Source organism: Phyllostomus discolor, chromosome 1 (genome assembly GCF_004126475.2).
Source record: "Phyllostomus discolor isolate MPI-MPIP mPhyDis1 chromosome 1, mPhyDis1.pri.v3, whole genome shotgun sequence".
NCBI classification, from domain to species: domain Eukaryota; kingdom Metazoa; phylum Chordata; class Mammalia; order Chiroptera; family Phyllostomidae; genus Phyllostomus; species Phyllostomus discolor.
Genome location: NC_040903.2, coordinates 131,550,414 through 131,560,489, shown reverse-complemented (window position 1 = coordinate 131,560,489; position 10,076 = coordinate 131,550,414). Strand labels below are relative to the sequence as shown.

Below are 10,076 nucleotides of genomic sequence, written 5' to 3'. Positions count from 1 at the left end.
TGAGGCCTTTGTCTTTCTGAAGGCCACAAGGTTTAAAAAGATACTATTGTACTTCCTAACACCCACTACATTGTCACCAGGGACTGATTAAACAGAGTCCTGAATCGAAAACAGTGCGGATTTTGTCTAGGTCCTTTTCAGGCCTGACAATGCCCTTTTCAGTTCCCAAGACAAAAGGAGGTTTAAGGATTGAGATTCTTCCAAGATAACCACATCCATATGGAAGGCAAGGTGGCCAGCAGCTGAGACCCAAACACCCACTCCCTTCCCCCTCTGTCCTCCTTTCCCTCCCCATCGCCCCCCCCCCCCCCCCCCCCCCCCCCCCCCGCCCCAAACCCCAGGTGATAGCACCATCTAAGCCACCCTTCCTCCTCCTCCTCCTCCTCCTGGAACAAGAAAGGGGCCCTAAACAGGCCCAATGGCTACTCCTCACTGAGCCCTTGCTCCCTTCTTTGGATCTGTTGCCAGAACTGCTGGCCTTGCTCAGTGCCCTGCAGTGGGTGCCAGGCGGAGAGGTCCTCACTTCCTCTCTAAAGAGTGACCGATGCACAGGAGGCTGTGCAGTTCTATTGACCACGGCAAAGCGCAATTAGTGAGGGGTGAAACGCTCGCTCCCCCAGCCTAGTGTGCTATGGGACAGCTGATGAATTGAGTCCCAGCATGTCCTACGTTGATGTCATGCCATCAGGGCTCTCCAAACTGGTCCTCCTTCAACTGGCAGCCCCAAGGTGGGTCATTCTCCACCACTCTTTGGTTTTTTCACCACTTCACCCACCAGGAGTAGTGCCAAGAACAGGCAGGGAATCACAGGTACCATGATAGGCACTGAAAGGCTTAACTGGGGGTTAAAAGGTCTGCTCTCCGAGGCCCAGAGCACTGGCCGCTGCACTCCGGAAACCGACGACGGCTTGCAGCCAAGCCTCGGCTGCTCCTGCTCCCGCGCAGAAAGCCCCCCCCCCCCCCCCCCCCCCCCGCCGCCGACTCCCGCCCCCGGCCGCCCGGAGCGATTGCACATCTCTAGAGAATCCACACGGAGAAGCATATGTCCTGTCTTGGTCTTGGACGACTGGATTGACTTCTGGTGTTTGAACCTGCAGCAGCTTGGGGAACCCAGAGGGGCCTTCGAGTTCCTTCGGGCCAGAACCACCCAAAACTAACAGGGACCCCAGAGTTGCTCTGCTTCCTCGCTCTCCCTCCCCTCCCCCCTTATATTCCTAAAGCCATGTAAGGACTCCAACCCAGCTCAGGGTGGGGCTTAATTCACCTGGTCATAGAAAAACACAGCTCCCACCTACATTCCTGCAAGAGCGCACGAGGACCCAACCCTACACATTTTATTTTAGCACCACGTAGAGGAAAAATATTCTATTTCTTTTAAAATAAGTTGTTTCCCATACAAATGGCTATTTTAAAAATATACAATGAAGGTTCAAGCAATAAGATCTAACTTTGGGGCTGGCCGTCCAGGAGATGAGGAGATGGGGCGCGGGGGAATATGACGGAAATTCCCTGTGCGCTGGCTGGCTCGTGAGACCTGGGCAGGGGACCTTGGTGCCAAAAGACATTGAGCTTGCTGGGTGGTGAAGCCCGGGGAGCGCTCCTGGTCATGGGCCCCACCCCTGCACCTGCCTTCGTGCGTACTACAAAGTCTGGGGTAGGCCCAATGCCCTCGCCCCGCAGCTGCCTCACCAGTTCCAAGAGACCAGAGAGGGGGTCGCTAAGTGCTGGTAGGCGGGGAAGAGGCCGAGAGCCGAGCCCGGCCCGAAGGCGGCGTAGCCGGGCAGAGGGCAGGAGGCAGCTGAGAGAGCGCCGTTTTTGTCCTGGGCAGCGGCTGTGCCCACGTCGCTGCTGCCCCCGCACGGCTGCCCATCGCGCACCAGCACGGGTACCACCACACGGCGCAGCAAGCCCGGCGCGCCGCGCAGCTCTGCAGAAGCTGCCAAGTCGGGCGACTCCGCGGCCCCGGGCGCACGCGTGCGCTTCAGCTTGTAGCGGTGGTTCTGGAACCAGATTTTGACCTGCGTGGGAGTGAGGCGCAGCACGCGCGCCAGCTGCTCGCGCTCGGGCGCGGACAAGTATCGCTGCTGCCTGAAGCGCCGCTCCAACTCCAGCGTCTGAGCTTTGGAGAACAACACCCGCCGCTTCTTCCTCTTCTCCGCGTCCGAGCTCGGAGATGCAGGCTGAGCCGGCGGCCGCTGCGTCGAGTCCGGCGGGCTGGTCTCTGGGCTGCTCTCGTCCGAGGCTAAGGACGGCAAAGGAGACAGGGCCTGGTGAGGCGCCGGCCGCTCTGTGCGCCCGCTGCTTCTCGCGTGCCCGCGGAAGCCCAGCCACCTGCCGAAGGGAGCACCACTCTCCCGCAGCTTTTGAGATGAAGCCATTTCCTTCCCTGGTCCCACACCTGGGCAACCACCTCTCCGAATTCAGTGATCTTTTTATACTACAACTTGAGACCGCGCCCCCATTCAGGGCCCTCTTGAAACAAGTCCACACTGGTCTTGTGGTGATGCATTTACCTCAAGCTGGCTCACCAACACTGGCCACCTCAGGATCCAGTGCACCACAGTTTGCAAAGGTTTGCAAAACCCTGAATCCAGGAGAGCTAAGTTCGCCAATGCTACCATCCCACACTGAGGACTGGAGAACATGACCGTGTTTTCAGCATTTCAGGGCCCGGCCCTAAATATTTAAACATTCCCGCCCCTAGAAACAGAAGCCCAAGTACCTGGCGTCAATTCCAGGCGCAGGGATCTGCTCTCAGGATATGCCTACCGGGGGATGCAAGGCGTAAGGGTCTGAGGACAGAGCCTACGGTTTCAACCCTGGGGTAATCCACCCCCGCAGGGGCCGGGCGCGGAATTCTATTCGCTCCCTCCACTCCCGACGCCGTCCTCCGCTTACTCACACGCGTAGCTGCCGCGCTCGGATCCCAGCCAGGTGGCACAGGATCTGGGACAGGGGGCACGTAGCTCGGGCTCCCGCCTCCGCAGGTGATGGGTGTCCTGCTCGGGTAAATCCAGGAGGCTGCGTACGGTGAAGCTGAGGCGTCCAGAGGTGGTCATGGTAGAGGAGGGGAAGGAGGCGAGGGGCAGGTCAGGCTGTGAACCAAGCGACGGCCGCTCCTACTGGCCGGCGTGAGGGGCGCACGCCATGCGCTGGCTGCCGAGATATTAGCGCGTTTACAGCGGAATCCCTTTCTATATAAACAGTTCTTCCCACCCAGGACGCTTTGAAAGGCGAGGTCCTGGTCTCCAGCGTGTTAAGTACCTGAATGAGTGCTGGACCAAAGCCCCCGCGAGCCCGGAAGGTGCCACCTCCGCCCCCTGCTCCGCCCCGTCCTCCGCCCCTCGGCTCCCCGTTACCTCCCAGAGGCAGCAGGAAGCAACCCTCGGCATTAGCAATTCTGTCTGATTAGCGCAAAGTGTGGACAGATAATGGGGATTGTTGCCGATGAATAACAGCTTGGGTGGCGAGCGGTGGCCAACACCCGCCTGCCCATCCCCAGCTTCCTCCTTCTCCTGGCTGACATAGGGCCTGGCCCCGCAGGAGCGCAGGAATGGGTGGGAGCGGCATGGGTAGTTTTATGAGCACCCAGGAATTTATTCCCTGTCTGCTGATTCCTCGAGCTTGTTTGCTAGAGTGTTTGTTTCCCGCAATTATCTAGAAAGTGATTTACAAGGCGGCGTTAAACTGGCGGGCTCTCGTTCTCTTTTTGGTTGGGCGCCTCTAAGGACTGAGGCGAGAATTCCTGTGGGCACAGAGGGGTCGCCTGGCCCCACCGGCATCTGGGCCAAAAGTGTTGAAAGCTGCTTGGAGACTCCCCACACCCCAAAGGACCCCTGCAACTTCAGGGGTGCTGGGGAAGGGCTGGCAGCATCTGGGGAGCCCTGGCTCGGCGCGCGTTTCCCCATACCAGCCAAACAATTTATTACAAAGTGGCAAACTCGTTGGCTGCCCATCGCGCCCTCCTCAGAGCTGAGCCCAGACCCTACTTAGAGTTCACGGGCGGCGCCGTTTCGCAGGGCGGCCTGCGAGGGCTTTGCAGCCTCTTTGGCGTCGCTAGACCCTCTGGCGCCACTTGTAAGCCCTAGCTCCTTGGCCTCAACATCAGACCCAGTGCCAGGAATGTGGCCTCTGCCCAAGAGCAGGCCTCCAGCCGGGGTTCCTCACTCGGTCGCTGCTGCTGGCCTACTCAGGTAATGGGCTGATCCGGATAATTAGACGTGCAGCAAAGACGGCCTGCCCAGGGTTCCCCGGGATCTTCTACTCCTCACAGACCAATCCAAGGAAATGATCGATGTAGAAGGCTCAGGGAGCCACGGGAATTGCATGCATTTTGATGGCCCGTCGTTTCGTCAGGGCCGCGTTTCAGTGTATGACTCAGCGGGTGCATTTTCACAGGTCTCTCCTTCGGCACGCCACTGGTTTGGGTTTCTGTTTGTTAAATTTAGTGAGGGGCGCGGTGCTTGGGTGGCCCGGTCCACCTGAGCTGAACTCGGACCTGGCTCCTGTGCAGTTGCCGCGGCGCCGCTGGGCCTGGCGCACCCTCCCAAGCGGCCTCCCTGTCAAGCGTGCCCAAAGCGCCTGGGGCTGTGCAGCGCGCTGGGTGGTCGCACGGAGGCAACCCCAATACAGGCCAACTGCTAGGCCCTGGACAAAGGGGAAATGGAGCTCGACGCCCCGGACCTGTTGGAAGCATTTGTTCCAGTCAAGATTTTGCATTTGTTCAGTCCGAAATAATGCGTGATTGACGCCTGCTCACAATGCACTTTAGCGCGCCGGGATAAATCAGAGCTTGTCCGTGTTGTCATGGTTTTCAATGGGGTTCAATGGGATTGGGAGCAAGATCGACTCTGCTGGCTGTCTCTCCGCGGCCTCGGCAATAGATTTATTAGTTATGTCTTTTTAAATAAGATTAAATTGAAATGACTTGGTTGTCCTCTCTGAGATGGGGAGGAGAAAGGAACAGTGGGTAGGCCAGGGCAGGGCAGAGCGGGGAGGGCAAAGGCAGAAGCTGGAAACGAGGCTCCCAACCGCGCCCCAGCCCCAGCACCTAAGCTCCAGCATCCTAGAGGTTGGTCAGGTCACAGACCTGCCTAGAGCCTGTGGAATGCTCTTTGGCTAGAGCTCCAGGCCTGGCAGCCTCTCCAGCCCACCTCTGAGAGAGGTGGAAGAAGGGCAGTGGCAAAGGCTGTCCTAGGGAAGCAGTAAGACAGACCTCAAATTAGGGTCTGAACTTCCAGGCGTGGTTAAGCAAAAGCTGCTCTGGTTTGGGAATGGTTTGTCATCCCAGCTCTGTCCCCAACTAACTCTAATCAGCTCCTCAATCTGAGCCTCTTGTTTTTCTCATCAGAAGTAGAGAACAAATTTGGTAACTTCGAAGAACTTTACCAGTTTTATGATTCCATGTCTCTCAATTTTTCCTAAAATCATCATTGCATTACCCTCGTATGCTGGAATTCTCACCCCCAGGACACTGACTCCACACTCTCCAGAATGTCCTAGGACCTGGTGTGCCATCATTTGCGTTTCCAAAAGACCTTCCACAAGAGTGGCATGGGTGGATAACAATTTTGTAAAGAGAACGAAGTCAGTAGAAGGGAAAGAGGAATCTTTCCTGGACTGACTGACCTCTCTTAGCCTTTTAATCTATTTAACATCCTAAGCCCACACTGACGTGTAGAAATAAGTAAACGGCACTCTTCAGTTCTTAAGAGCTCTTTAGCACCAAATATTTGTTTTTACTCTTAGTATTAGGCTCCCAAAGAGGAGATGCATCCCTCATCCAGCAGTTGTGCTGTGGGGAGGGCCTAGTCTGAGATTAGCTCCAAATATTCCTTCTGGCCTCACCACCCTGCCCTGGGAACAGTGCTCCCAGGCCCCAGCGTGTGTTTTGAGTATCCCAGGGAAACTCTGTAACTCCTTCTTCCAGAAAGCACTGCACCTTCCTGGCTTGTTCTGGGATTCTCCCCTCTTTGGTGGGTGCCTTTGTGCCGGTTCAGTCTTCCTCTCAACTCTGCTTTGGGGCTTTCTCTAAATTATCTCCAGCAGTCAGAACAGTCAGGACCTGGGAGTTCCAGGAGGTTGCTTCATTTACACTGTTCCTTCCGAAGGAAGGCATGGAGGAAAGGGGGTGGAGAGCTAGAATTGCTCGAGAAAGGTTTCTTTTCTTTTTTTTTTTAAACGGAATTCCCTTTTTTAAAAATATTTTATTTATTTATTTTTTAGAGAGGGAAGGGAGGGAGATAGAGAGAGAGAGAGAGAAACATCAATGTGCGGTTGCTGGGGGTTATGGCCTGCAACCCAGGAATGTAGCCTGGCTGGGAATCGAACCTGGGTCACTTTGGTTCCCAGCCCTCACTCAATCCACTGAGCTACGCCAGCTAGGGCCAAGAAAGGTTTCTTTATGGCCTCCTCACATCAGATGAACTAAAAGACATGGAAGGAGAAAATTATTTTGACATTGGGCCAATAGAAAAAAGTAGTCAAGTTATTAAGTCTTATACATATTGGATATAATCTATATGAATTGCCTCCAAGGCATAAGTAAATATCTAACCAAATAGTCTTTCCAGATATTAAAATACTGTTTCATGTTCTGGACACTTATTTTGCAATTCAGTATAACTTGTGAGTATTATTATATAATTAGATAAGGAGCTACTTCCCTGTAATTGGAGGCAGTTCCTCGTAATCCCAGTCAGGGTTTTTAATCTTTAGGTGCCTGTGCCACAGTGAAGGCATTTAAGCCGTCTGCACTGATCATCCTTTCACAAGTATTGTCTCAGATGGTCATCACTGCTGTGCACTTAAGAGTTTAAGACTAGAAATTTCTGAAGCAAAACTTGAGTATCTGTTTTTTTTTAAATGACTGCATCTATGTCTCACATTCTGTTTTTAAATCCTTCCATTTTGGTTAAGTGTCTCACAAAATCCTGCAAATCTGTACAGGACTGAAGAGAGGCAACTTTGCAAATTCCCCTTGATAGATGGAGGGCCCTCAACTGCCAGGACATTTTTCTCTGCCTCGTAGCAACTGCCCTTCCCTTTTTATCAGTATTCTGGTTAAAATGGCAAAAGGAAAACAGAAATGGGCTTTTGACACTTCCAAGAAGAAGTGAATGATCTTGATCAGCTTTAAGATGGAAAGAAAAGGCAGCATTTAAAATCAGACCTCTTTGCCTTTCCTTCTGAAAACTAGTGGCCGTGAATAAGTAAACATTTCTCTTTTAATGGCTGATAACCAGTTGCATGGTCATAGTCCGGGCCTGGCTGCAATCTCCTTTAGCTGTGCTGATGATGTCCACAGCACACGGGACAAGGGGCAGCGTCGGCGTTCGGCCTGGGACTTCAGTGCATCTTCAAAATGGCCTCTTTTTTTGCCTTTTAATTATTTTTATTACTCAAAAAAGCTTCATTTTTTTATTTAGCTTTCTGACTCTGTGCTTGTGCCTTCAATACTTTCACAACAAGTTTCTGCTCCTCAGTCAGGAAAGCACGCTCGATCCTGTCCCAGACACTTTTAGCACCCATGGATCCACGATAGGCCCTGCTGACAGGTTTTTTCGTTTTAGACAACTTCATTAGAACTTTAGATCTCACAGCACGAACTCCACGAAGTCGGCCTGTGTACATACCACATGCAGATTTTGGTGCTTTCCCAACCTTTTTGGTATGGAGGTAAACCATCCTATTGCCAGGGGTTCAGGACAGTCTAGTTTTGTTAGAGGCTGTATTGCAGGACAGCCTCTGACAGTATGTCAAATGCTGGACCATTGTGAATACCTAATGGCACTGTTCCCAGAAGAGCTAAAATGGCCTTTAAATTGTATCGTTTGGTGTCAGATGACAAGATTTGAAAGATCCCACCTTAAGTTCCTTAAAGTATTGACTTTACATGAACTTTTGGTGGTTATTCTTCATCTCTAGGAGAAAAGTTTTTCTCTCTTAATATGTTTGTCTGATTGTTTAGGTATATACGTGAAAAAATAGGGGGTAAGATGGTTCAGTGAATTAAAAAGTAAATGTATTTAATTAAATGTCTGTAGTTTCCATTTCCTAAAGAACCAACAGATAACTTTTTAATTTCTAAATTAGTTTATTAGTTTATTTAAATGTTTATCATCTCTCCCGTCCTTTAGAATGGTATAATAAGGTAGCTGTGATAGCACGGGACGTAAGTTGTCAGAATGAACATAACAGCCCATTTGGGGAGGGTGCCAAATCTTATTTGTCCAGAGCTGAACTTCTCATTTTTGTCTAACTTTTTATTGTAAGGTACCAATTTATATTCCCTTAACTGACACAAATATAGTTTGTATAACACAGGGTCCTTACTGATGTTTCACGGCACAGGTTCAGGCCCCAAGTCACACTCACTGTCACGTACAGACACTAGCAGAGGAGACTGGCCCCAGGGACTTGTTTGGTGATATCTGCCCAAGACCTCACACAGGTGTGCCAACAGTACATACGCATACTGAGCACCACTTCCATACAAGCCAATTATTTTATTTTAGTTGCCCCAAATGAGGCACCTTTTTTATACCTTTACTTTGTTTGACATTAACTTTGTGATTTTAAAAGGGTTGCATTATTAAAATGAGATACTATATGTGTCCTGTTTGACAGCAGTTTAAACACCAAGCCAATGATTATTCTGGAGAAGTATTTGTCCATATTTGGTGAAGACAAGGACCACAGTATCTCAGAAGGCTAAAGAATCAAATATTCCATTTTCTTATTAGTGATGATGACAGCAGTAGTAATGAAATATCACTTTATGTTTTGTGCATTTGAGAAGGTTTGCATTGTGCCCTCATACCTGTTAGCACATCCTGAGTCAGGAGAGATTACCCAGAAGAAGCAAAGCTTAAGGAGAGACTTGGAAGCACATGGGCTATGGTAGCCCTAGAACTGAAATTAGGAAAAAGAGTGAAGAGGGCCTAGGGAGGAGTAAGAGAGCCTATTGTTATACAAGGTGGGAGAAAAGAATGATTAAAAGGTGAAAGGGAAACAGAGCCTGCTTCTTTAGAGCTACAGGTTCAATTCATCTCAACTCAGAAAGAAAAAAAAAATGCATGAACATGAAGGCTCCAGTCCATAGCCGCTTCTGTATTCTTTCACAAAGCTTTTATATTTCTAAAAACTAATGACAATAGCTTCCAGTTGTAAGAAGAGTAAGCCCTGGGGATGGACTGTACAGCCTGGTGACTGTGGGTGACAGTATTTTATATGTGAAAGTTGCTAAGAGAGTAGATCTTAAATGTTCCCATCACACACACAAAATACTTGTAACTGTGAGATGGAGACTGTTAACTAAACTAATTCTGGTAATCATTTTGCAATTGACACATATATCAAATCATTATGATGTATACCTAAAACTAATATAATATTATATGTCAATTATATCTCAAAGTTTTAAAATATAAATGACAATAGATAAATTTCAGCTTTTAAAGCACTTCAAGTTTTTCTAGGTTTTTATTTAGTTTATGCTTAAATAACCCTTTGGAAATTTTTTTCCCTCTTCCAAGAGGAGGCAAAAGTGCACAACAGGAGCATGAAATAACAACCTGCAGGAATTTTCCCACAAAAAAAAATGGTAAAAGAGAGTTGTATATGTTTACTGCCGTCTCTGGAAACCCCTTAGCCAGCAAAGGTGGCTGTCTTTGTATTCTTGATTAAAAGGGTATTTGCACTGAAGTCACATACCACACAAAGGAAACAAAACAAAATAAAAATGTCCTCCGTGTTCTGTTTTTCAATCATTTGTGAGAAGGAGGTTCTTGGCCTTTATCACTGTCACTGAAAAGTTCTTCATTGCAAGAGACATTCCACTCGCCCTGCTTCCCGCTCACAGGGAGCTTGCCATGGAAACTACCTCTGCAGACACGGGGCAGATGTACAGATGACAAAGCTCACCACCGAGCATTTAAGGTCTAGCTTTATCTCAGCAGCAGTGTATGAAGAACACTGTTTAGAATTTCTTGAGAAATTTATTGTTCTATTTGTCTTGCTCTGAACCTTAAAACCCATAAATTGGGCTTATTCAAGTTAGGAAACAACTACGTAAT

At 49.8% G+C, this 10,076-nt stretch overlaps 1 protein-coding gene and 1 pseudogene across 1 annotated transcript; both read right to left on the bottom strand.

Annotated features, from left to right (window-relative positions):
• Positions 1-1,396: 1,396 nt before the first annotated feature.
• On the bottom strand, positions 1,397-3,248 carry NKX2-8 (NK2 homeobox 8). The gene is made up of 2 exons (XM_028505419.2): positions 2,903-3,248; positions 1,397-2,242 (listed from the first exon to the last, which is right to left on the bottom strand). Exons 1-2 carry the CDS (start codon positions 3,057-3,059, stop codon positions 1,686-1,688), a joined length of 714 nt encoding a protein of 237 aa, XP_028361220.1. The 5' UTR covers positions 3,060-3,248; the 3' UTR covers positions 1,397-1,685.
• Positions 3,249-7,371: 4,123 nt separating this feature from the next.
• Positions 7,372-7,800, bottom strand: LOC114493003 (annotated as a pseudogene).
• Between the last annotated feature and the right edge of the window lie 2,276 nt (positions 7,801-10,076).

Bases quoted from the DNA above. Each gene is read 5' to 3' on its own strand.
- NKX2-8 (XM_028505419.2), bottom strand. From the start codon at position 3,059: ATGACCACCTCTGGACGCCTCAGCTTCACCGTACGCAGCCTCCTGGAT. The intron at 2,243-2,902 runs GTGAGTAAGCGG...TGCCGTCCTTAG, and splicing joins CGAGCGCGGCAGCTACGCGT to CCTCGGACGAGAGCAGCCCA.